We start from the raw sequence: 25,351 nt of genomic DNA on the forward strand, positions 1-25,351 counted from the left end.
AGAGTGAAATGACATCAATGCAGTTGCTAATGGCCTTCTTTAACCACAATATGGAATCCAGTGGGCAGTGGCAAAATTGCTAATAATGTGAATGTTGACATGTTGTGCCTAGTGCGGAGCTACATGGGTATTTATAATTATAATTATAATTATAAGTATTTTATAAGAAAAATAACGCTTGACCCCTCAATTTTTTTTTCAATGTTTATATATAAGCAAATCTTTAGATATATATATATATATATTTTTTTTTTTGAAACTAGCAAATCTATAGATAATACTCTCAAACAAACTAAGTCATAATCTTATCAAAATATATGTCGAGTGATGATAATATATATATATATATATATACTCACACACTAGCGGAGGAAGGGGGCCATGGCCTCCTTGGTTTTGAAGAAACCCTTCTTCCTCGTAATTTCTATGAAGAATAAATATTATATATATATATATATATATATTAATTTTTACACATTGGCTCCCTAAAAATTATATAAGATTAAAATCAATCACATTCCTCTCAAAGATATTTTTCTAGCTCCATCACTAGTTGTGTTCTTTTTGGTCCTGAGACAAGGCTCAAAAAAATTAACCAAGAACCCCTCAAACCTCAAAGTAATTTAAATGGATGCTTTTTGCCTCTTTTTCAAGTACCATTGAGGTACAAATTTTGTTAGAAGACGGAAAATTTTAGAAAATTCATAGTTGTCAACAATTGACAACTCAAAACAAAGTTTAAAGACACACAAATTCACAATTTAATGATTTATATATTGAGGTATATATGCTGTTACTATAAACTCATGTAAACAAGACAACCCTGCAAATTGAAAAAGCAAGATTCTCCAAATATGAGAAAATGACATACATTAACATGTTAAGGGAATCCGTCAAGTAATATGTGACTCCCTCAATCCTACGTTAATCATCCCGAAGGTAAGATTTGCTAACTAGAGAAATGATTTTTGAAAACTTGTTGCTAAAATTAACTATTTCCCTTATTAAAATAACAAAGTAATATACATGGATGCTTTTTGCCTCTTTTTCGAGTACAGTTGAGGTACAAACTTTTTTATAAGTCGGAAAATTTTAGAAAATTCATGGTTATAAATTTGTCCAGTCTATTATACAGACTCATGCATGATATAAACTATATAGTATATAGAACACTAAGAGTGAGATAAAAGATTTTATTCATTAAACTTTGGGTTTTTTTATAAAGAAAAAGAAAATAGATTTGTTACAGACCGATATCGATAGAATATAAAATAAAATACTAAGTGACATGAAGGATATATTTTTATTCATTGTCAAATCTCTTTGAGTTGCAGCAGTGTGGCAGGACTCAATGCCTCAATGGTGAAATAATTAGCAGCATAAGCATTGACGAGCTTGCAATATATATATATATATATATATCCATCAATATCAGAGGCCGTTCAAATACACAGCCAAGTTTTCTAATGCTCAACTAGACAAGTCTCACCACCTGCAGGGTGGACTATGTCTATGTGTACCATTAGGCTAAACTAATGTGTGGACTTTTAGGTAAGAGGGGCAGCATAGCAATTTTCTTTTTCTTTTTTTTTTGCATCAGCTCGTGTAAAAATTTCTGTCTTATTTAAATATAAGAATCTATTTTTTCTATTTTACATAGCTACTTTTTAAAATATTTTCTATCAAATTATCTATTTTACATTATATTTTATTAAAATATCAATTTTTCTTGATTTTTTTAATTGTTTATATTTTTTCACACATAACAATTATTATTTACTTTATTCCTTCATCCTGTGGATACATAAAGAAAGAATAAAAAATTAAATGTAAAATGAATAATGTAAGTGTAAATTTACACAATTGTATTGTAACAATCATATATTTTTACACAATTTTGCATAACTTGATGTGGGTGAATTTTAAGGTTGATTAGCTAAAATGTGGTACTTTTCCTATTATTCAAGCATCGATGCAAATGCTCTTAAACTCAAATAGGCAAGATTAATTGTGGCCAATCAAATTAAAAGGAATGTACGTAAGCTTACGAGGAGAGAATAATTCATCTTTAACATTTCTTTGTAGGGACAGTAAGAGCTACAAGTCTACAACCACTTCATGAGTTTTTTCATGGGATAGAATATGATTAGATGAAATGTCATTTTCTTCAAAATCAACTATCATTCAATCCTCACCTAAAATGATTTTTTGCATGAACATTTCAAGTGGATTCCTAGTGGTCTCGAGAGGCTGCGTTCCATCTAAATCCGTTGACTTCTGTTATGTTATGAAAGTTTACAATGAATTTAACCAAGCTTTCAAAAAAGTACCCTTCAACTTCACTGATCTTGACTCCGTTTTTTGTGTGCAAAACGTTCTTCATAATTGTTTCTCATTTTTTGAGTATTTGGGGCCTTTGGGGTTGGGGGCGTTATCTAGAGAAAACAAGATCTAATTCTCAGTTCTCAAAAGTCTAATTGTGACTAGAGAGGCCTAGTATACATATTCATATATGCTAAGATGTACTTTATACATGTGTTTGCTTCTTTTTTTGAAAAATGAGTAAACTAACACATATAAAGATTCTTGATTTATTAAATTGAAATAATTTTTGTTAAACACGAAAAATCACTTTGTTTGGGAGCTAAATGTTTTCCACCTTCCAAGGAGCATAATACATTTTTAATCTTAAGAGTCAAGATAACAAAAGCTCCAAAATAACCAATACTCCAAGGAAACCTCCAAAATATGACCCCAAAAAATCCCCTAAAATGACTAAAATTCTCTCAAAACCTTCAAAATGGTAGAAATATTCCAAAACCTACAATATGAACAAAATGTCCTCAAAACCTCCAAATTGTTCATCAAATCTTTTACATGACCAAATTACCCTCAAAACTTGTACAAAGAAAAAAATAATCCTGAAAATCTCTATAATGACCTAACCACTCTATAAATCTCTAGAATGACATGACCCCTCCCTAAATAATGAAATCTCCAAAATTATCAACATACACTCAAAACTTAAAAAATGCCAAAATGCCCCTGAACTTCCAAAATAGCCAAGAGCTTTGCAGCTTTTTGATGCCTATTTTCACAACACATTTTCAACCAAGCCCGACTTCCTTGTGGGCTCAATTCATATATTACACTATATTTTATTCTTTCAAGCATGGCCCAAGCTCATGCATATTAGGGAAAATTGAGGAAGTGTGGTTTGGAGGGTATGGGTCAGTTCCCTTCGGACCTTTTGCATGAGCCCAACACATGCGTGCTACCAAGTGGGCAGACACTAGTAGCATTTCAGGCTCATGGAGGAGGTCTTGTACCCGAAATTTTCACCCTAAAAGAGCTTTTATACTCTAGCTAATTGTGGCCCAAAGTTTCTACCCTAACCTAATTTTGCTAACATAATTTTTTTTTCCACCCAAAAAACACAGCTGACCCTAAACTAATTAGCTAGCCTATTGTAGCCACCAAATGCAGTTGTCAAAAGCCTACAATGACAAGAAAACAATAGTTGACGGAGTCAACCACTTTATTTCCAAAATCATGCTAAAAGCATGCCAAACTCTTCCCTAAATAAAAGCAACCCAAACCAAAACACCAAATTAGTATAATGGGGGATAAAAGCCTCTTCCACTACTCATAAAACCAGTCATTAGCAACACCCCAAGCTCTATATAAAACTCTCTCTTCAACTTAAAAATTAATCAACTACGTTTTTCCCATAAAGCTGAAACTTTAAAGCAAAAACCCACTCAGTCAGGAGATATTCTCACAATTCTAAAGCCAATGGGTGGAAATATGAGTATAGGGGAACCTTCTCTCTCTTCCTCACAATCTCTCTCAATTTCCACTTTTTGCTGACTGTGAGTCAAAGTTTCAGACTTATGTATTTTTTCTGCATTTTCTTGTATTTCAGTTATAGCGTTTTCATTTCTCTCTTGTTAAAGCAGCATTAGCCATTGTTCATTATACATTTGGAATTTTGGACTTGATTCTCCACAAATAAACACTTCTAAAGAACCCAATGGGAGATTTGGGCTAATCTTGCATTTTTGGCCCTTGTTGCAAAAACGTACGTCCTCGACACAGCTCAATTGGTTGGCATCTCATCCGTTTCCAAACATATATTCCAGTTAAAATCTCCTCACCCTAAGTATTGATGTATAAATAAATAAATAAATAAAAACCCCTTAAAACCAACTAAATTACAAAAGGACTATTAAAAAAAAATCAAATGATAAAAATACCTCTTTAAACTTTGGGAGGAGGCACCAAAAGTTTTCTCTCCTATTTCCTCTTAGGGTTCATTTGGTTGGAGAGGTGGAAAAGTGGGAGGATAGAAAAGATTTTAATTTCTCTCTTTTTTGTTTGGTTGGGAGTGAAAAAGTGGAGGAATGGAAGGAGTGAGTTTGTATAAATTTACTCATACACTCTTGTTAAAAAATGATGGCCAATTAAAACAAAAAAGTGACCAAAAAAAAAAAAAGCAATCACCCAATTTATTAAAAAATAAAAATCATGTCCCAAAAAAAAAATTCATGTCTAGTTAAAAAAAAAAAAAACAACTATCACACCCACAATCCAAGAAATATATATATATATATATAGGGTTGGGTTCAAGTTACACCCGGTGTAACTCTAAGCAATGTTACACCACCCAATAACTTGTTATTGAATTAATATTTTGAAAATCCAACCGTTGAATTATATGTTCTATATGTTCTTAACATGCATGCCAATTTTTATATCAATCGAATGCTATTTGCCATCTGATATATAAATTCATCTTTTATGCATTATTTTAAATTACAAAAATTTGAATTTTAAGAGTTGATTGATGACATGGCTATTAATTTTTTATCACCTTGAAATTTTGCAAGTATAAAGAATATACGAATATAATGTAATCTAACGGTGGATTTGTCAATATTCGCATCCAATTAAAAAATATTGAGAGGTGTAACATTACTTAGAGTTACACCAGGTGTAACTTGAACCTAACCCATATATATATATACAAGTACGGGGCCAAGTTGCCCCCCAAAATTTTAAATTTTCTCAACAGCATATATAGCAAAAAGAGATAGGCCCCTCAAAAAATTATAACCGGCCCCCCATTTGTTTAGAAGACTTAAACTTTGTCTAACAGGTAAAACTTCTCTTCAAATAAAAGGATAGTTGAGGTCCCCAATTATCCGAAGACTTGTAAATAATCTAGTGGACAATGACCTACTCTCTACAATGACCTACTCTTTTACATTTTCCTCTTCATTCTCATTCTCAAGCTACGTACCTTTTGCTTTTTTCTCCTCAATAGTGTTGCCAGCCTTATTGTTTAGTATTACTAGCCATTTCGGAGGAGCAGTTGATTCAGCAATTTCGTCTTCATCTATCTAGTGTTTCATCCATTTTAGGTTCTATCAATTTTATAACAACTATCTCCAACCATTCTGCCTGGATCTAGTATCATAAGTCATATTGTTTCGACTTTTTCGGGAAAATCGGTCTTCGAGTATCTAGGCATGGTTTATGCCATGATCAGTACAGGTGTTCTTGGATTTCTTGTTTGGGCTCATCATATTTTTACTGTGGGCTTAGACGTTGATACCCGTGCCCCATTTTCTCTCCCTTAAAGTCCTTTATAGATTTCGAGTCGGGAATAGAGTGGCTTATTTGGCGCTATATCACACACAATTCATTCATCAATGGCGCTAGAAAAGCAAGATGGGTTGGGCTGCTCATATAGAAACTAGGGAATGGACGGCTTCTCATGCATACAATTTCTTTCCTGCCGCACTAATATCCGGTATCACGGGCAGTATCCACCAATACGTCCGGCTCATCTATAGCTCTCTCCTCCGAGTCGGTGTTGCTTCCCCTTTGTTGAATACTGGCTGCTCTTATTTCCATCTATATGCCTGGCACGCATAAATGCATTAGAGGGGCTTGTAGCTGATGTAGTCTCTTTGCTCGATAAAGATCGGGACCGGCGATAGTCGTGAACTCCATTTGCTGCAAAACAAAACTCATCACAACACAGTCACACAAAATTGAAAACCCTCGCAGCTAGTAAAAACAAATCTATCCTTTTTTTTTTTTTTTCCATCTCATTACTGCTACAGTAGAGTAGTGAACTTGGAAGTGTGTGTGGATGTGGGTTTGTGTTGGGGGATAATTCATTAAAATATTTTAAAAATAAATAATATGAATGATAAAGTGGATGTTGCTTAAAATAATAGTGGAATTTGTTTTTCTTTAATGTAACATCTATATAATTGAGAAAAAAAAATTAAGGTTCTTTTTAGGTTAATTCTTGAGTCATATTAAAGATATTAGTAATTTAAAATTTAGGACACTTGTAGTAACAAATTTTTTTTTTTTTAAATGAAAAATGTTCTTCTTTAATGATTTGATGGTGGTGGCTAAATTTAAGATGCCTGTAGCAAAATTTAGAATTCATAATTTGATGATAATAGATTAATTTTATTCTATGAAGGATTATTCTCATGCATTTTTTTTTTAGCTATTATGTATGTCTATAGTGAATTAGACAATTTATGGATATATTAGAGTTGATAACTTTATATTCAATATATTTATGAATTATGATTATTGTATAAATACTATAACTTGGCCCCTCAAGTTAAAAATCCTGGCTATGCCCCTGTATGTATATATATAAAAAACATCCAGGAAAGAAAAGAAAAAAGAGAGGCAACATGCCCACCTAGCCCATGAAATCAAAAAATGAAAAAGAAGAAGAAAGGGAACGTCCAGGAAAGAAAAGGAAAAAAAAAAAGGAAAAAAAAAAAAAGAAAAGAAAGAGGCAACGTGTCCAGCACCAAAAAAAAAAAATGGAAAAAAGAAAAAAGAAAGGGAACATCCCGGAAAAAAAAAAAAAAAAAAAAAAAAGAAGAAAGAAATTGGACATGAGCATTTTTGTCCATTAAGCAACCTCATTTTCTTCTTTTAGTTTTCTATCCATTTTGGAGAGAAAATTTTTTGATGGACCTGGGAAGAAAAAACTTGAACCTCACAATTTATTTTCCTTCATCTCTACCCAACCAAATACACTCCAAAAAATTTTCTTTTCCATTTTCTCTCTAATTTTTCACCCACCTTAATCCACCTTCAAACAAACACACCCTTATCCACACGAATCACCTTACTTTTCTCCTCCAACTAAATGGACAGGGATGAGGTCATAAGGGGTCGTTGATTGGGCTTCAAGCCCATTGGGGAAGCATAGGACCAACCCATTGGCTAAACACAGCTCAAAACCCAACCCCAACTCACCCACGGTAGCACAGAAAGTCCATACACTCCTAGAAACCCATTCCATTGTAGATCGCAAAACCAAAAGCGACTGAAAAAGAATTTTTATCCGTTGTGTGATCGTTTGCTTCTCCACGTCTACGAAAACCAAAACCAAATCAAAAAAAGGAAATGCCCTTTAAGCCACGTCACCTTCTCATTCTCTTCCTCTTCAGCTCTCCATTTTTCATATCTATCACTTTACCCTCTCAAACTCAATATTTTTTTTCCTCATCGAGACCAAAATTTTCTCTCTCATATATATATGGCATTTAAATTGCAACATAAAAGCTTAATCTATTCAAGGTACTCAATTCTCTCTATATATATGTGTGTATTTTGTTGAACTAACTAACTTGAGGCAGTTCGAATTTCTGTTATGCGCTTTAGAGTTAGTTACTATCTCTTTATTCTTTTTTTTTTTTTTAAATTGAGAATTCATTGTTTGTTTGCTGAGAAAGTGGAGGAAAGTGAAAGGAAAAAAAAAGGATAAAACAAAAATTTAAACATATTATTGTCCGTTTGATTCTAGTTTTCTTCAAAGAGCTGGGGAATCCAATTTGAGTTATTGTGCATTAGGTGGTTGATTTTTTTTTTTTTTTTCAGAGTTTTGTTTATTTTGACTAAACAGAGGAAAATGTGAATTTTTTATAGTAGTTTCTTTGACTCAGTTTTGTACATAACCAAACAGAGACCAAGTCAGATAATTTGTAATTTTTTTTTTTTTAGAGTTCTTGATTCTGTAATTCCTCAATTCAAGTTGTATGTGTAATTGCACTACATTTGTGATGCTTTGTGGAACTGTTGTGGAATTGTGTTTGTATTTGAGTGGTTAATGATAAACTACCATTTTTTCCAAAAGGTTAAGAAACTATTAGGAATTAGTGAATTTAATCATTTAATCATTATTTATTCTAACAATCTCGCTCATGTTGGGCCGATTTTTAGATGAGTGGTAGATTGGAGATAGGGTTCCACTGACTCTGATATCATGATAAATTACCATTTTCCAAAAGTTTAAGCTGAGTGAATTTAATCACTAAACTATTATTCTAACAATTAAAATGGATGAGGAATTGTGATGAAATAATGTCATATTTGAAGTGCTTCCCACATTCAAAGTTAAACTTTGATTACTAAAATAGAAAAAATTTGAGAAGCGCGATTCACATATTGGTTTATGCGCAAAACTAGGGGAATTTCCTTGTTTTGTAGGAAGAATAAGGCACCTTAAAGATTGTAATGGTTTAACTGTGGGTTAAACAGTGAAAAATTTGGTTGTAGACTTGTAGTAGATGTAGCCCTGTAGTTTTATGTTCCACCATAAGCCTTAAGAGTCACCTATTGTGGTGAAAATTGTGTCATTTATGTATTCTGTATTTGCAGCTCTTCAGATCCCTGGCTATCACGCGAGCCAGTTAGAACCCGTTTTTCTTGCAAGCAAGTGGCTAGCTTGGATCACCTCCTAATAAATTGGGGTAATTTAAGAAAGAGATGCTGTATAAGGCTTGCTTTGTTAGAGAGCAATAATGTTGGCCTTAGCCACCGGTTGGTGGGATATAGGAAAACCTATTTAACCTTTCATAAATCAAGAAGGATGGCACAACACCGTCCTCTTGCATCCGCTGATGATGGTGTAACAGTCAATGGGAGTCCCCCAGCAAGTACCAGTAGTGATGTGGAGGAAATGAGGGTCAAACTAAATCAGTCACTACAAGCCGAAGATAATAGCGATGGACTCGTCCAGACTTTGCATGAGGCTGCCAGGATTTTTGAGTTAGCAATCAAAGAACAAGGCTCATTGTCAAAAATATCTTGGTTTGCAGCTGCCTGGCTTGGTGTAGACAGAAATGCATGGGTGAAATCAGTGTCTTATCAGGTATAGTCGTGAAACTTTCTTCAAAAGTTATTGTGACATTCTCCAGAATTTCATGTGGTAAATGCTTCATGTATGAATGTAAACTCTTGCACTAGCATGATAGGTTTATTTATTTATTTTTTTTTAATAAACTGTTATATAGATCTATTGAAAGTGTTATCTTTCCCAAATGCAGTTTTATCTTCCTGTTTCCTTTCGTAGAGTTGTTAGTTGATAGATTATACTACTTTTTCCCCTGAAATTCCTGCTCAATATATCTTATAAGTAAACTGGTTACTCTTCAAAAAAAGAAAAGCAACCTGGTTAAGCTTCTAGATTTTTGTATGTGATGAGTTAAAAGAGAGTGCTGGACTCTGAATTCCTAGTCCTAGGGTATTGACTAATCAGTTCTTACTTAATTTAAACTCGTATAATAAATATCTAGGCTATCTGAAGACTCATGAATTTTCTCAGGCTTCTGTGTATTCCTTATTGCAAGCTGCAAGTGAGATTTCATCCCGAGGTGATCATAGAGACAGGGATATAAATCTTATTGTTCAAAGGAGGTAGTAAGTTGCTCATATTTCATATTATCAGTGCTTATGTTGTTCAAGAGCTATCTGTTTTCAGAAGCTTGTCAAAGTGAGGCCTTTTGTTGTCAATTTAAAGCCTTTTTGTATCCCCCTTTGATATAGCCTTGATGGATATGAATGTCCACTTTATTAATCAAGATAGTGTTTCTTGTGATGAATTAAGGATCTGGAATTTCCCCACCTTGGATTGTAATTGTGCTTACTTTACATTTCAACTTTCCACTGACATGATTTGATTGTTGGTCTTGCACAGCCAATTTTGAAATTAAATAGTCTTTAAAATTTACTGACAAGCTTCTTTCACTTTCCTTTTTTTAATAATTGGCCTTTTTTACTCTGTAAAAAGAAACGGTTGTTTGAGATGTAAAAATTCTTGGATTTAGTTTATTTGTGAAGTTAATGCTGGGAAACTTGTACTTTGCGGCTTTGCCTTCATTTCAGAGGCAGGATCTCTAATGGTAAACTTTTAAATTTTTTACTGTCTTTTATACTTTGCCTTTTCTTGGTACTTTCTTTGATGATCTCTGATATCATTGAGATGTAATTCCCATCAACCTCCCTATTTATATTACTAAACTACCCATATGGCCATCTTCTCCCTTTTCTTTTAGCTACATTATATATTGCTTTTGGTTTCAAAAAAATATATATTATATATTGCTTTCAGTTATCTAGGCTTTTTGATGTATTTGATTTTTGAGTCAATGCAGTTTATTACGGCAATCTGCTCCCCTGGAGAGCTTAATCCGGGATAAATTATCAGCCAAGCAACCTGAAGCTCCTGAATGGTTTTTTTCTGAGCAAGTTCCAGTGGTGGTGACGTCCTTTGTCGATTATTTTGAAGGGGATGCACGCTTTACTGCTGCCACTGCTGTGTATGTTGTCATCTTCAAAACTGCATGTTGAGGTTTTGCATAATGATTTTGAAGGTAGTGTAGAGATTATGTTATTTTTTATTTGCTTACAGTTGTGGAAAAGGCACATCATTAGGATCTGGGAATGCAAGTGATGTATCAGTCCTCATGCTTGCACTTACTTGCATTGCTGCAATTACAAAACTTGGTCCAGCAAAAGTTTCTTGTCCACAATTCTTTTCCATGACTCCAGAAATAACTGGTAGATTGATGGACATGCTGGTTGATTTTATTCCTATACGCAAGGCTTATCATTCTGTGAAAGATATTGGTCTACACAGAGAATTTCTTGTTCATTTTGGTCCTCGAGCTGCGGCATGTAGAGTAAATAACGATTGGGGTTCAGAAGAGGTCTTTTTCTGGGTAAATCTTGTACAGAAGCAGCTGCAACGAGCTATAGATAGGGAGAAAATATGGTCAAGACTGACAACATCTGAAAGAATTGAGGTTAGTGCTAAAGTCTCTGTAGCTTTAGAGACAACATTTTGTCTTTCAGCCCTGCGAAGGTGGCTTATTGAATGAAAGAGTTTGGATTTAAGATAGATTTGAGGCAACGAACTCATTATTGCCTAAAAATCATTTTGAAGTAAGACTCAAGTATAAGTACCAATCTAACATTCCTCATCCTATAAGAATTTATAATACCATCAATTTAATAGTGAATCAAAGTAATAGCCAATCAGCATTATTGGTCTGGTAGAATATATATATATATATATATATAGGTTTAGGACTTGTAGAAGAATAAAAATAAAGACGAAGAATAGCAGAGAAATGAGGGAGTTCCGAGTTACCATTTGCCAGCTATTCATACAACTTTTTTTTTTTGTTGCTACATCTGAAAGTTATTTGTGTGAGTTGCTGGTTGCTATGTTTGGTAGGTCTGTCATATTTAAAAGAAAAGAAAAAAAAAAAAAGAAAAAAAAAACCATTTTAGAGATGTTCTATAAATACTACGGAATTAGCCAAAGATTAAAATCACATGGTTTTACCTGAGAGAGTTTGAAGTGAACCAATTTGTAATATAAATTAAACTTGAAAGTTTTTCAAAAAAAAAAAAAAAACTGTCCATTCATCATCGGTGGGCAGCAAAAAGAATATATTAACATTGACAAGGGCCAAGAACCTTGTAGCTTAATTGTCACATTTTGGTGTTTCCAATATAGACGTCTAGGGTTCATCAAATCTCCCCTCCCCCAACTGTCGAATTATCAAAAATAAATATATTGACAAGGGCTATGCCCTTTTTGATTTTCTTTAAAACATAATGACTAGTTAAGTATGCTAGAGGCCTATACACTTTTGTGTACATGTAACTCCATTGTTTCAATCATGTGGATGCTGTTATTGAAATTAAAGATTAATTGGCAACAGGTTTTGGAGAAGGATTTGGCGATATTGGGATTCTTTATTGCTTTAGGCAGAAGTACGAAGTCCTTTCTATCTGCTAATGGTTTTGATGTTATAGATGATCCTATTGAAGGCTTTGTTAGGTATAGCTTCTGATCTATGACATTTTTTTCTTCTTTTCTATCACCCCTTAAGTTTAATATTGCTTCTATGGTTTGGTTGACTTTTTATTTGTGCCATTCTTTCTTGCAGTTACCTTATTGGGGGCAGTGTTTTATACTATCCTCAACTTTCATCAATAAGTTCTTATCAATTGTATGTTGAGGTTAGTATGTATGATTATTATGATCTTATTAATATGTGTTGTGGTTCAGTTATGGAATTTAACACTTTTGCATTCCATAGGTAGTCTGTGAAGAGTTGGATTGGCTTCCTTTTTATCCAGGCAACTTTGGCACCCAAAAACAGTTGCACAGCCATAAAAGTAAAAGAGATGGCCCTCCCAATGCTGAAGCTATCCCTCAAGTAATAGATGTTTGCTCTCATTGGATGCAGAGCTTTATCAAATACAGTGAATGGCTGGAGAAGCCTTCTAATGTGAAGGCAGCAAAATTTCTGTCTAGAGGGTAATTTAATGGTTCAGTAATAATTTAACAATAAAGTGATGCATCTGATTTATGGAATTATTATAATTTTTTTTCTATCTTTTAGGCACAACAAGTTAATGGAGTGCAAGGACGAATTGCGGATATTGAAGTAAGCAAACGGAGGCTGATCACCTCTGTCATACACACACACACACACACACACAAAAGTGTATTTGTGTACTCTTTGTTTGAATGATTAGAAAAGAACCTGTAAAACATGGGATGGTCTGTGCATGTAAACCATGAAACTTTCTTACGAATCAACAAGTAATTGCGATTATGCTTCTTCAAAATATGTGATGCAGGAATGATTTGGTGGAAAGTAAAAGTAAGAATTCTGTTGAGAGGATTGGATCTAAGACTAATTTTCTGCCTGAGAAATCATTGGATTCTTTTGACAAGGTTTGCTTTTTTATACTTAAATCAAGTCAATGTTATCTTGCTTAATGGCTTCAAGTTAATGTTGCATTGATGATATACCCACTTTTAGAAGTAGAAGACTAAATTTATTTTGAATAAGAAATGTGGTGAATATGACTTCTACCTGAAATCTAGCAAAGTCAAATGAATCTTGATTAGACACCTATGGGATAGGGATCTTGCAAGTTGATTACAATGTTTCCTAGAATAATTCATGTTTGTAGATACGAATAAGTATTCAATAAACTTATAAACATGATTCACCATGGCTCACTGGGGATTTCATTGCTTAATTTTCATTTTGCCAGTGTTGTTGCTTTTGATTGAGATTTTTCAACTGTAATCTTTTCTATGTTTATGTGAATTTGAGTTGAGTGCATATTTCATGGTCTTGATATTGTTTTTAGTCATGGTATTAGTGGACCAAGTTTAATATGCTTGTTGGAATTTGAGACTAGCAGAAGTGCATACACAAACAAGAAATAAAAACACACGTAAGACACAAAAGTTTAACATGGTTTGGTCTACTCCAGGCCTACATCCACAAGTAACACCGGCCAAAATCCACATCAACAATTTGGATTACAATCACTCTCACCAAACCTCACAAATAACTTAACACATTGTCACAAATTTCACGAACACTAACACATAGAAAAACTCTCTCAAACACAAAATAATCCAATTCTCATTATACCCACCAACAAACAAATTCACAAATGAGACAGTCATAAGCCTAAAGTCCTAATACACCCAATGGTGCTCTCTCACTCAAACAATAACAAATTCTGAGCTCACAAATGCAGGTGTGTTAAAACCCTAAAAGAACTACTAAGTTACTCTTGAAGAAATTTCCATGTTTTTCTAAAGTCTTCTCCTCTCCTTTATATGGGAGGATTTCTTGGGCTAAAGCCACCAAACCCCTTGCAACATTGTACATATGTAAATCTTAAATATCCATTCCTTGGTGGACTAGGAATACTTTCCTTGGTGAATAAGAAATATCAAATTACTTTTTTTTTTTTTAACAATGAGCAATCTTTCCTTCCACTTTATGAAATTTCAGGACAAGTCAAAACAGAAATTTGAGGCAATTTGTAATAACCCCGTTACAGCATTTTGCTATATGAAATCCAAAGAAATCATGAAAAAACCAGAAAGACTATACTTCGTACTTTTAAAGCAACAAAAATTCTACAGTGTTTAAATTATCATATAATATAAAGACAAGAAAGTTCTCTACATGGGTTGTTGCACTCATCTACCATTCAATGGAATCAAAGTTTGGTGTTGAATATTTAATTTAACACAATCCTTGCCAATGAGCTCTGGCTCAAATGGAACTTCTTCCGGATGGAGGGTTAAGTTATAGGTTCGAAACCCATTGAGTGCATGTGTAACTTATCAATTAAAAAAAAAAAAATTATAATAATAATAATAATAATAATAATAATAATAATAAAAGCACCCCTTATTCTTTATGGCCTTATATATGTAAGAACATCCATATGTTCACAAATAAGAATGTTATTTTTGTAATTAATTTCGTTTATTTCTAGGATGATGATGTCTTCAGATGTTGCTTTTGGTAAAATTACAAATTAAACTTGCTTAATTTGAGCCTTGGCATCCAACCTTTCTCTTGACGAGCCCAACAAATGGATTTCTAAATTTCATTATTGTCCCAGTCCAAAAAGACTATACTTTGTACTTTTATCTGGAATCTTCTGGAGGCTTATTTGATCTGGTGAAATTGGCATTTGGTTTCAGGCATTGGAGAGTGTAGAAGAAGCTCTTGTAAGACTAGAAAAATTGCTTCAAGAGTTGCATGTATCAAGTTCTTGTTCTGGAAAAGAGCATCTAAAAGCTGCTTGTTCTGACCTTGAGAAAATGAGGAAGCTGAAAAAAGAGGCTGAATTTTTGGAGGCATCTTTTAGAGCAAAAGCAGCCTCCCTTCGGCAGGTATTTCTTCATGTTTTAATATTTTATTTAAGATTAGCTAGACCTCATAACATGTTGACTAGAAATGACTGCACCTCTCATTTAAATTTCTCACTATCTTGAAGAACTTGAAATGTTATGGGCATTGCCTTTTCTCTTTTTAAGACTAGTAAATTTTTAAGCAAGTATGATCTGATCATGTGCTACATTATGCACTTTTTGTGCATTTTATTATTATTTATTACTAAGAGATCTGTTGACATTGAAAACCACTAATTCAAACCGAGTCTTTCTTTACATGTTCGTAGTCTGATGCTTACTTCTTTGCCGAGCTTACATATTAGTTGTGTTCTAAAAACAAAAGGAGTGCAGTACAAATCCTTTCCTTTTGATCTCTTCAGTTTCATTCTCCATCGGTTAGGGTCACATCTGCATCTTGCATATGACATCTATAATCCTTGTTAAAATATGCATATTTTCTCATTTATCTTGCTGTTACTTCTGTAATGATCATCCAGGGAGATGGTGATAGTCATTCCCAGTCAAGTATCAGTGGGCAACAACAGTACTTGAAAGGGAAAAACAGGAAGAATGCTAATGTAGTGCCAGATAGGAGCAACAGGTACGTAACTACTACTGTACGATTAGCTTCTGCCTTTTGGAAGCTTATTAATTACTGCTCATCTTTAAAATTTTCCCACTGACATGCTATTTCTTTCTTTTGTTGGGTTAATCTTATTTTAAAAAAATTCTCTCCAGAATTCTCAATAAACCTATGTGGAGCTTCTTTGTGCGCCTTCCAGATAAAAAGCCTAGCCCAGAGTCAATTATGGATGGATCTGTATGTTCTGCTTTTAACATGAATATAAAATTTTACGTTCGCATTAATTAACTTATATTGCCATGAGCTATAGCCAAATGCGTTTGTTATTTTTTAGGATTCTTGTATATGCAAGCCTACCTTGTTGATCTTTCAAATTGAAGTCTGCCTTGTTTTGCAGAAAACTTGTTCCTCTTTATGTAAAAACAGCCCTTTTTAGATTATGATTCAAGAACTTTTAGCTGGCCTTGGAATGCATTTTTATAATGGCTTCTTTGAAGTTATGGTTTGTGTGATTTAATTTGCTGGTAGATTCTCTGATGTTACAAGGTTTTATAATTTGGGTCAGAACATGAAGGTACTAGGCTCAAGCTATGGCAGGATTAGAGAGAATATTTTGATGGTGTACTGAAAAATCTTTGCTAATTTCGAAAATGAAGTTTGTGTTTGTGGATTAATTTCATAGTTTAAATCAAACGAGGGCTTTGTTTAGGTTGTCAATGGGATCTTGTGGTATTTATTCTTAGGGGTGTAGGACTGTAGGTTATGAACTAGTTGCAAGGTGGACTTGCATGGGAAAATAGGTCATTTGTTAATCAGATCTCAATTCTCTAGGAAGTCAAAAGCTCCATTTGTTCCAAGGATGTCCACTCTTGGGTATTAGAGTGCCAATTCCCAACTTTGGGTCAAGAGGAGTTTCTATGAGCGTTGAGCAATTTTTTTTCAATTGGTGCATTGAGCAATGATATAATAAATTAAAAAGTAACTAAATTAGGTGGATAAAAAGTTTTACTAGTTTGATGGAGGCAGTATGGGAGTACTTCGTTTGCTGGTTTGTAAATCACAATTTGGTAAAGCAATAATAATAAAGAATTCCTTGCTCTACAGGGCAAACTTTGATACTTCCCATTAATTTCAAAGTGACTGACAAGATCACCTAGATAAATTTATCAACTGTAAACTGTACCTGTCCCTTAGATTCTCAATATTAATCTTTTCCTGTTGGAAAGACTGACATTGTCAACTAATGACATGTTTCCACATACTTAACTGAAAACATGTTGTCAATGGCACTCAGTAGTTTGGATAGCTCCATTGGGAATCATTTGTGGAACTTTTGGACCTACTATCTATGCAACTAAACATGCTGGAAGTCTCAATGCTTCTGAACTTTGAAATCTCTCCCAATGATTTCATTTTTCAGCATTTGAATTTTTAATACAGAGTTATTTCAGCTTCAGTAAGATGGCTATTAGGGTTTTTTTACACTCAATATTCTCAGCTGAGAGATCAAGTGATTTTAAGTCCATTAACCCGGCATTTGGTTCTGTGATTTATGGGTTTCTTATATTTTACTAATGTAACCATTGGCTCAGGGAGCTGAAATGCCTATTTTGCTATGTGAAGCAGGTGTGCTTTGTCAATTGAAAAGAATTTTAAAATTTGGTTTCTCTATGCAGGAAAATGAATGTTTGGAGCAGACTACTTCAAATATAGATATTGCAGGCTCAGAATCAAATGAAATTCGCCGTTTTGAACTTCTGAGGAATGAGCTAAAAGAACTTGAAAAACGGGTCCAAAGAAGTGCTAATCAATCAGAAAATGAGGGGGTATATCTAATACTCTTTAAGTTAGTTGTGCACAATATAAAATATAGACAAAACTGCCATTAGGATGTGGAGTTCAAAGGTCAGGTGGGTGTTAGATAGGGCCTAGTTTAAATGTGCCTGAAGTCCCAGCCAACTTTGTTGATTTTAAAATTTCTTGTGGCATTTGGCCCTTGTTCTAGAATTCAGTTGATGTCTAAACTCTCATTTTATATTTAAATTGTTTGGGCATTTTCACTTGAATTGGAATTATTTGAAAATCCTCTTGACATTAATCTTGAAGCCATTAAGAAGCAATTAATATTTTAAATCAGTTTTTAGCCTTATGCAAATCTCAAGTGGTATATAGTATACATAACACCTATAAATAGTGTTAGGATGTAACATTTGATAGCATAATGGGTTGTTCCTCTTATTATCCATCCTAAAGGTTTGACTCTTGACCTTCTCCCAAAAATTCCAAATAATATGAAGTTAGTGGGCCTATGTGTTAGAATATTTTAAGGTTGGCCAGCTATTGGCTTTGATTTTCAATGCCAACAGAATATGTTAGAAAGTTTTGGCTAATGGGGTCCTTGGCTTTGCTTACATGTGATGAACATGAATAATTATCTACAAACCTGTGAGAAATTGTTTCTTTGCACTAATGCTTATTTTTGGCTGCATCCAGTTTTCTTCTTTTTAGATACATAATTTTTTTGTTTTCTTCTCTGTTGTTTGTACATATTTTTCTAGCTACTTCATTTTTCTAATGAAGTAGTCTTCTCTTAATACAAGTTTTCTTACCTATGAAAAAAAATATGGTTGTTACGGGTTATGACACCAAGGAAATGACCCTGCTAGTTTTGTGTTGGTGCCCAGGCAGTCATCTTTGTGTCAGAACATTGTCATGAAAATTTTCTTCCTTTGCTTGTCTGTGGTGTTGTTTCAGGCTTTAGTTTGTGATCATGTGCTATTATTTTCAGGAGTATAATGTTACAGATGATGATGATAATAATCAGCGTGATGTTAGAGGTTCTCAATTGGTCCAGGTTCAGAAGAAAGAAAGTATCATCGAAAAATCATTAGTCAAGCTAAAAGAAACTAGCACGGTATGGATATCTATGGTTTTCCATCAGTCACAATATGATCTGTGGTGTAACTTGTATACATGATTAGTCTTATTTTAAGCCAAGATCCTTGTAGATTAACTAGTTGGCACCTCCCGATGTTTCCAACAGAGAGATCTAGGGTTCAAATCACCTCTCCCCAAACTATCTATTTATTAAAAAATAATAATAATAATCCATCTGCATTAGGAATATTGCAATTTCAAAGAGTCCCTGACAAGAATGTTAACTTTAATAAATTTGATGTTTCTGATACTTTAATAGCCTAGACCTACACAACCCCTCCATTCACTGTTACTACCTGAGCCAAGGCCAATCATTTGATCTTTGGAATTAGTAACATTAATCAGAATTTAAGAGAATCATTTCTTTGCCTTGACTGGTTACATGAGAATATTTCAGCTTATGTAATCATAATCACACTTAATTGAGCAGGATGTCTTGCAAGGAACCCAGCTTTTAGCTATTGATGTTGCTGCTTCTATGGGATTGCTCAGAAGGGCCCTGGTAGGAGATGAATTGACAGAAAAAGAAAAGAAAGTTTTCAAAAGAACGATGACTGACTTAGCATCAGTTGTTCCAATTGGCATTTTGATGCTTCTTCCGGTGAGTTTAATATGGAAATAATTCCCTCAAGACAGCATTCTTTTTTTATTCAACATTGCATCTCCTTTTTCACTATCCAGCTTTCCTTCCTCATATCTTTCTTAACCATTATATTAACTCAAGAGACATAAGTTAGTAGGCTATATAACCCTGATCAACTCTTCGTCTTGGCTAACTCACCTTTTTCCCCCTTTCATTTAGATGAGTAGCACGATTACTGTCCCTTAAATTAAAGTATTGTTGCCACATCATTTGAGATGGGGATTTCAGACTACCCAGTTGTGAGGAAATAGTTTTCATCAATGTTAAATGGGGAAAATATATCTTTTTCTGTTTGTGTACAACCTAAATGGAGGGAATACATCTATAATTTCTATCTATCAGAAGAAAAAGAGGGAAATCTACTGAGGGTTTTCATATATGTACATTTATTGAAAGCTTCAAAATCAGTCCTGTGCTATTTAATACCTCTTCTATGCATAATCACGGTTTACATGACTGGAGAAAACATTGTTTTTATGATAAATTTTCTCTTGGCTGTTGAATATTGATTCATTTCTGACTTAATGTTGAGAATAACTATTTCCTCTAGGTTACTGCAGTTGGGCATGCAGCAATGTTGGCTGCTATTCAGAGATATGCACCAGCTCTGGTGTGTGGCTTGGCTTTCTCGATCAGCCTTTTTTGTTAAAAGCTTTGTGAGATGCCAAAACCTGTGTGTCCTGGTGAGCTGACACGTTTTTTTGGCAGATACCATCCTCATATGGACCTGAAAGATTGGATCTCTTGAGGCAACTTGAGAAAGTTAAGGAGATGGAAACCAGTGAAGATAATCCGAATGAAAATGGGGAGGAACTAGCCTGACTAGAAGCCAATTGAAATTTTGTACAGCTGTCAAAATTGAAACACTATTTTTAATTATGAGGTGACATGATTTTATTCTTTTAAAAGCTAATTTCACTTGGTTCTGAATCCTTTTGACAATAGATAAGCATAGAGAAGCTCATTCCATGTGTCTGGCACTCCAGGTAAGCACCAATGACTGCAGTCTTGTGGAGAGGGAGTTGGAGTGCCTGGCTCGCGATACTTTGAAGGGTGACCATCAAACCTAAATTCTGTTAGATACGTGATGTTTAAGAACTGGATACTTCTGTTTCCATAATCCATCTGTTTGATTACATTGGAAATGAATTCATTATTTAATGGCTCTGCCTCCAGCTTTGTGTGGTTTGTTTCTGGTTCTGTGTCTGTATCACACAGGCCCCCGGTATCCCAGGTGCCATTCCTGCAATTTATGTATGAAAAGCTTGGGTCAGAGCTTATAATTAAGGCCTTCCGGCTATTATTGTCCTCCCCTCATTTCTTTTTGAATTGCAGAAAATGACTGCATAGGATTCAAGCATGTAGATGAGAAAAAAACTTATAGTATCAGGTGCTGGCCTTCAGTTCACTAATCTAATTCAATTCAAGTTCTGTAATGATGATATAGTATCAAGGTTCTATTGTATGTTTTAATTCGAATGAAATAGATATTTACTGAGACTTGCCTGTAATGCACCGGGGAGTAGCTGCGAAAGAATATATGACTTCTATTTGAATCTAAATTTTGTAATGCCCAAGACTTCCATGTCTGTAAAGACCTCCTGAATGCTTCCATTGTATCCATTGTCATATTTACTTTGCCACCTTCCTGGAAATGCAAGCCCCTGAAAACACAGCAATAGTGGTGGTAAAAACATTTAGTGTCAATTATCTCATTTTGCAACTAAAAGTATAGAAACAAAAACTAATTTAAAAGTTGTACATAAGTAGAATAACTAGTAATTGAAGTCTGACAAACTAGAGTCGTAGCATCAATAGAAGCTCCTTACATCTTAACAGTTTTGTCTTCATTCCACCAATGACCAGCATTGAAAACAAAAACATTTGCTCCAATCCACTTCTTGGAGTAACCGTGCAACTCATCAACCCTAATGGTTTTTTGGATTTGATCAGATGAGTTCTCAGGTGGCCGGCCGAGGAAAACTAAAAAGGGTGCTCTGTAATATTCAACTGTGAGGTTGTAATCATGGAACCGCATGGAGAGGAAGCCTTTGTGTTTGGTTATGGGGCTTCCATATACTTCATATATTCTAGACTGGTTGGAGACTGCTTGTGCAAGCATGCATAGCAGGGATTCCCACTGGTTTCTTCCAATAGAATCGCCGGCAAACACTATACGTCCATTTCGGCTTCTTTCCAGGAGATCACTTGCATTAAATCTGAGATTAGCAAAAAAGAAGCAAAATTATAATTTTACGTAATGATCTTCGGTAACATGGAAAGTACTATAATTACGTGATTGTATGAGGCCCAAACAAGAAAGAAAGAAGAAAATTAACTGTTTTCTACTTTCATCGACTAAAATCAAGGAATATTAATGATCCTTCCTTCATTTTAGTCCAAGGGATTCTTTTAAGCTAATTTTAGTTCCTATATATTTTATATTTAGATTTTTTTTTTTTTTGGAGAATATATATTTAGAGTTCAATCTAAAAATAACAATTTAGAATAGCAAAGATGTAGCATTTAAATGGTTTTCTCCACTGTGAATAAAGACCATTAAGTTTTTTTTTTTTTTTAGAAACAAAGCCGTTAAGCTAAATTACGTAATATTTTTAATTTTGGTTCTCATTCCTTATCTAAAAGTTTTATTTCCTTCCTAGTGTTGCATTTGGAAGAAGGCTAATCGAAGAGCGCACTAATAATGCATGACTCATGTATAGATGTCTTTGCATTTGAACAAAAACCAGAATTTTATCATTTGATTGGTTAAGTATTTATTCAAATTTAAACACATTCAATTCAATCTAATGTACCTCCACACGGTTAAATCTTGGAAAAAAAAAATAATCTTTTTTTTTTCTTTTTTTGTGGCTGATTGGAAATTGGAATGATAGAAAGAAAATGAGCGGTTGGTTGAAAGCTACAGCCTATATGTTGAACTCCTTTAACTAGCAGACTCTTAATACTTAATAATGCCACCCTCCGCAGTTCACAATAAACCATAGCCTAGCTGGGTGGGATCCTATGTCTTGCAACTTAAATGCATATGATTTCTTTCTCCCTTTTTTTGAGAAAAAATAAGCATAAAATATTTTTTTTAGTTTATATAATATAAAAATTTTACTCTAGTCTAATCTAAAATATATATACGTGTGAAGCTCTCTCCTAAATATTTGATTCCCAACTTTTGTCCCACTCACTTTACAAAATTTTTTTACTTATAAAGTGACCATCAAATTAAGGATGTTGCATGAAAAATTAAATGCAAAACAAAATTTAAAATTTATTTTCTTCCGTATTACAGTAGAAAATATGGATTTTTCTTAGCCAATATACATTGCTAATTGGTTGCACTTGATGAGAGCAACTTCCCACACGTCATAAATCTTCACTACTGACTTTTCACAGTTGTCCCGCAACTCCCTCTACCAACTCCCTTTACCAAAATGATTTAAATTTTTAAAAGGAAAAAAAAAAGTTTTGAAACTGTAATATTTGTGGTCCTTGATTCTTGCTCGTTCCAAATTTTTAGTGCTTGTGCTAACAAAAGTGTGTGTGTTTCATCAATTTCAGAAATCTTAGTAAATTGGTAGAGTTTGAGCTAAGAACTTAATATGAACTAGAATCTAGATAGTTATATGTATTATACTATTATTCTTTTTATAGTCTATACAGCTCACATGCTATGAAAACGAGATTACATGAGAGAATTATTGCACAAATGGATTATAAAGAAAGTACAACCAATCATGCATGCATGAAACTCCATTTTGAATCCATACCTAGGAAGATCACAGCCCTTTGGTTGCCATCTCCATTTACGATAATCGCCATCTTTTCTTCCATTTCGACTGCACCGAAAGCCAGGATCAAGAAACTGGCAGTTCTCGGTGTATGACTCAAGGGAGTAACTTTCGTCCCAAACCCATCTGCCATTAGAATAATCACAACCTCCTAATGATGATTTTTGATTGTTTGGTAGGATTTGCGAGAAGAAACCAATGCCAAAGATGAACTGAGAGTCAACAGGGGTTACAAGGTTGAAAATAACAAAGGAAGAAAGTAAGAGAAGGAGAAAACAAAGTGCATATTTAACTTCTTTTTGGATTGTGATGGGGAATAAGAAAGGAAGAAGATGGAGTTTTTGTGTATTTGGTTGCTGAGAAGGTTCATGATCCATATGAAGGGGTTGAAGAAGTCATTAGAGAGAAAGAGAAATCAGGTTGTTTGTTAACAATGTGGGGTCAATAATTGAGTAATATAGAGAGGTTTGTGTGGAGTGATTGCGATTTTTTTTTAGCTACAGCGTACCTACTTTTATAGCCTATAATTAATGTAATACATAATTTCAGCAAAGAAATTAGTGTTATAAATGTAAATTAGTTTTTATAAACTAAAGTCCTGGTCGAACAAGACTTCAATTTTTTGAACTGTTCTTGTTGGGGTTTAATCATTTCATGGTGAGACTTTGCTCTGACGACGTGCACTGCATGTTTATTTGTCTATTCAATTATTAGATTCCTCCACGGCTCCACCATGGGAGCATACCACTGTGTATACAACTGCTCTTACGTGACCATCTAGCCCAATATATATAAAATAGGGATTTGCATGAATTGGGTTTGAGCTATTTTTAAAATTCAACCCAACTTTTTAGGTTTAAAAAATGTCAAGTTAATCTAAACCTAATCAATTGTAGCTCTAAAACCAATCACATCGTACATATTGGGTTGTGTTGCTGGGATGGTGGAATTGGAGTCATTTGGGAAAAAAAAAAAAAAAAAAAAAAATCTAAGACCTTAACTTTTTGATGCAACTTTAATATGACAGACTATATGAAATAATTGTGAATTTATGTGAAAGTGATAAGCAATCACTATAAATTAGAAGTGATGAAAGGAAAGGTTGGATTAAGTTTCAAAATATACATGTCATACAATGCGACCTTGTCAAGTAAATGAAAGGTCCATTTAATGTGGATTGATAGGCAAATGAAACCATTTATAGATCAAACAGGGAGAACAATTTGACTCCATCAAGTTATTTTTGCACATTAAATTTTTATTCTCATCCACAAAAATGTATATCTATCACATTATTTTTACATGAATCTACACATCTATATTTATAAATCCATGTAGTTCTCACCTTCAATTAAATAAAAAAGTTAAAAGCAATATAATTAATTATTTCCACAAAAACTAGATATACCACCAAGTAGAGAGAGACGACATCTATCTTTTTGAAAGAAATCCATGACCACCTCTTCGACTCTTTGTATAGCCTCTTTCTTTTTTTTTCTTTTTCTTTTTCTTTTTTTATTATTATTATTTTTTTTTTCATTTTGCAAGTAAGCTTGCAATTTCCTTGCAAAAATGAAGAAATTTAATTTACAATTTGAATTATCTTAGCACCACGAGGCAATGACGAAATTGAGATAAATGGATTTTAGAGAAAGAGAGATGAAATTTGAAAAAGTGATTAGTTGAGAAAAACTGAAAAGAGTTTTAAAATTTGATAAGAATAAGGTTAGGAGATAAGGTAATCTAAAATGGACTAATAGGACACATGAAGGTGAAAGGTGTGTTAAAAAAAAATTTATATGTTTCAAAATATTTTGAATCACGTTTATCGAGTGAGATTTTGCTCCATCCAACATTGGGGTTGAAAATTATAAAATCATTGGCCCAAGATTCCCCCAACCCACCATTCAACTTAGTTTGCAACCCCTTATATTAGGCTAGATTGGGTTCTTAAAGCCCCTAATTATGGGGATGGAAATAAGGCAAGATGGAGATGGATCATGGGTGTCTTACCCTCTTTTTAGGATGAAGAAAACTTGCACATGGTGGAAGTGGGGCAGGCTGCAAGCAAATTAGAGATATTTTGTCATTTTTAATGAAAGTGACTTTTGGACTAATAAGATAAAGATGAGGAAGAAAATAATTGAGCGACTATGAGAGTGTTAAAACAGAAAATATATGTGTTTTGGGTGTGATAACTTGATATGTATAAAAATATTAAATTATATATAAATAACTAAATATATGTTAAATAAATAATAAAAAAAAATACACATTTAGGATAGATTAAGTAAAACCTAACCACTCTCATTTTC

At 33.7% G+C, this 25,351-nt stretch overlaps 2 protein-coding genes across 3 annotated transcripts; one reads left to right on the plus strand and one right to left on the minus strand.

Annotated features, from left to right (window-relative positions):
* The first annotated feature begins 7,336 nt into the window (after positions 1–7,336).
* On the plus strand, positions 7,337–20,397 carry LOC111996785 (uncharacterized). Of its 2 annotated transcripts, XR_002881278.2 has the most exons (19): positions 7,338–7,629; positions 8,710–9,202; positions 9,656–9,747; positions 10,485–10,649; positions 10,742–11,135; positions 12,063–12,181; positions 12,291–12,363; positions 12,444–12,664; positions 12,750–12,794; positions 12,991–13,087; positions 14,876–15,067; positions 15,565–15,668; positions 15,806–15,887; positions 17,327–17,476; positions 18,439–18,564; positions 19,018–19,188; positions 19,781–19,840; positions 19,939–20,113; positions 20,217–20,397. XR_002881278.2 is itself a non-coding variant. In XM_024028779.2 (18 exons), the coding sequence occupies exons 1-18, from the start codon at positions 7,589–7,591 to the stop codon at positions 20,050–20,052; spliced, it is 2,739 nt and encodes a 912-aa protein (XP_023884547.1). In that variant the 5' UTR covers positions 7,337–7,588; the 3' UTR covers positions 20,053–20,397. The 2 variants fall into 2 exon arrangements, 1 of the variants encoding a protein (XP_023884547.1); XM_024028779.2 differs by having other exon boundaries at positions 7,337–7,629; positions 19,939–20,397.
* On the minus strand, positions 20,081–23,510 carry LOC111996786 (protein trichome birefringence-like 8). The gene is made up of 4 exons (XM_024028781.2): positions 23,016–23,510; positions 21,060–21,449; positions 20,736–20,894; positions 20,081–20,473 (listed from the first exon to the last, which is right to left on the minus strand). Exons 1-4 carry the CDS (start codon positions 23,411–23,413, stop codon positions 20,146–20,148), a joined length of 1,275 nt encoding a protein of 424 aa, XP_023884549.1. The 5' UTR covers positions 23,414–23,510; the 3' UTR covers positions 20,081–20,145.
* Between the last annotated feature and the right edge of the window lie 1,841 nt (positions 23,511–25,351).

Source organism: Quercus suber, unplaced genomic scaffold (genome assembly GCF_002906115.3).
Source record: "Quercus suber isolate HL8 unplaced genomic scaffold, Cork oak 2.0 scaffold_145, whole genome shotgun sequence".
Classification (NCBI taxonomy): Eukaryota; Viridiplantae; Streptophyta; class Magnoliopsida; order Fagales; family Fagaceae; genus Quercus; species Quercus suber.

Bases quoted from the DNA above. Each gene is read 5' to 3' on its own strand.
- LOC111996785 (XM_024028779.2), top strand. From the start codon at position 7,589: ATGGCATTTAAATTGCAACATAAAAGCTTAATCTATTCAAG. The intron at 10,650-10,741 runs GTATGTTGTCAT...ATTTGCTTACAG, and splicing joins TTTACTGCTGCCACTGCTGT to TTGTGGAAAAGGCACATCAT. The intron at 18,565-19,017 runs GTATGGATATCT...TTAATTGAGCAG, and splicing joins AGCTAAAAGAAACTAGCACG to GATGTCTTGCAAGGAACCCA.
- LOC111996786 (XM_024028781.2), bottom strand. From the start codon at position 23,413: ATGGATCATGAACCTTCTCAGCAACCAAATACACAAAAACTCCATCTT. The intron at 21,450-23,015 runs GTATGGATTCAA...TGCTAATCTCAG, and splicing joins AAGGGCTGTGATCTTCCTAG to ATTTAATGCAAGTGATCTCC. The intron at 20,895-21,059 runs GTAAGGAGCTTC...CTGTGTTTTCAG, and splicing joins GAAGACAAAACTGTTAAGAT to GGGCTTGCATTTCCAGGAAG.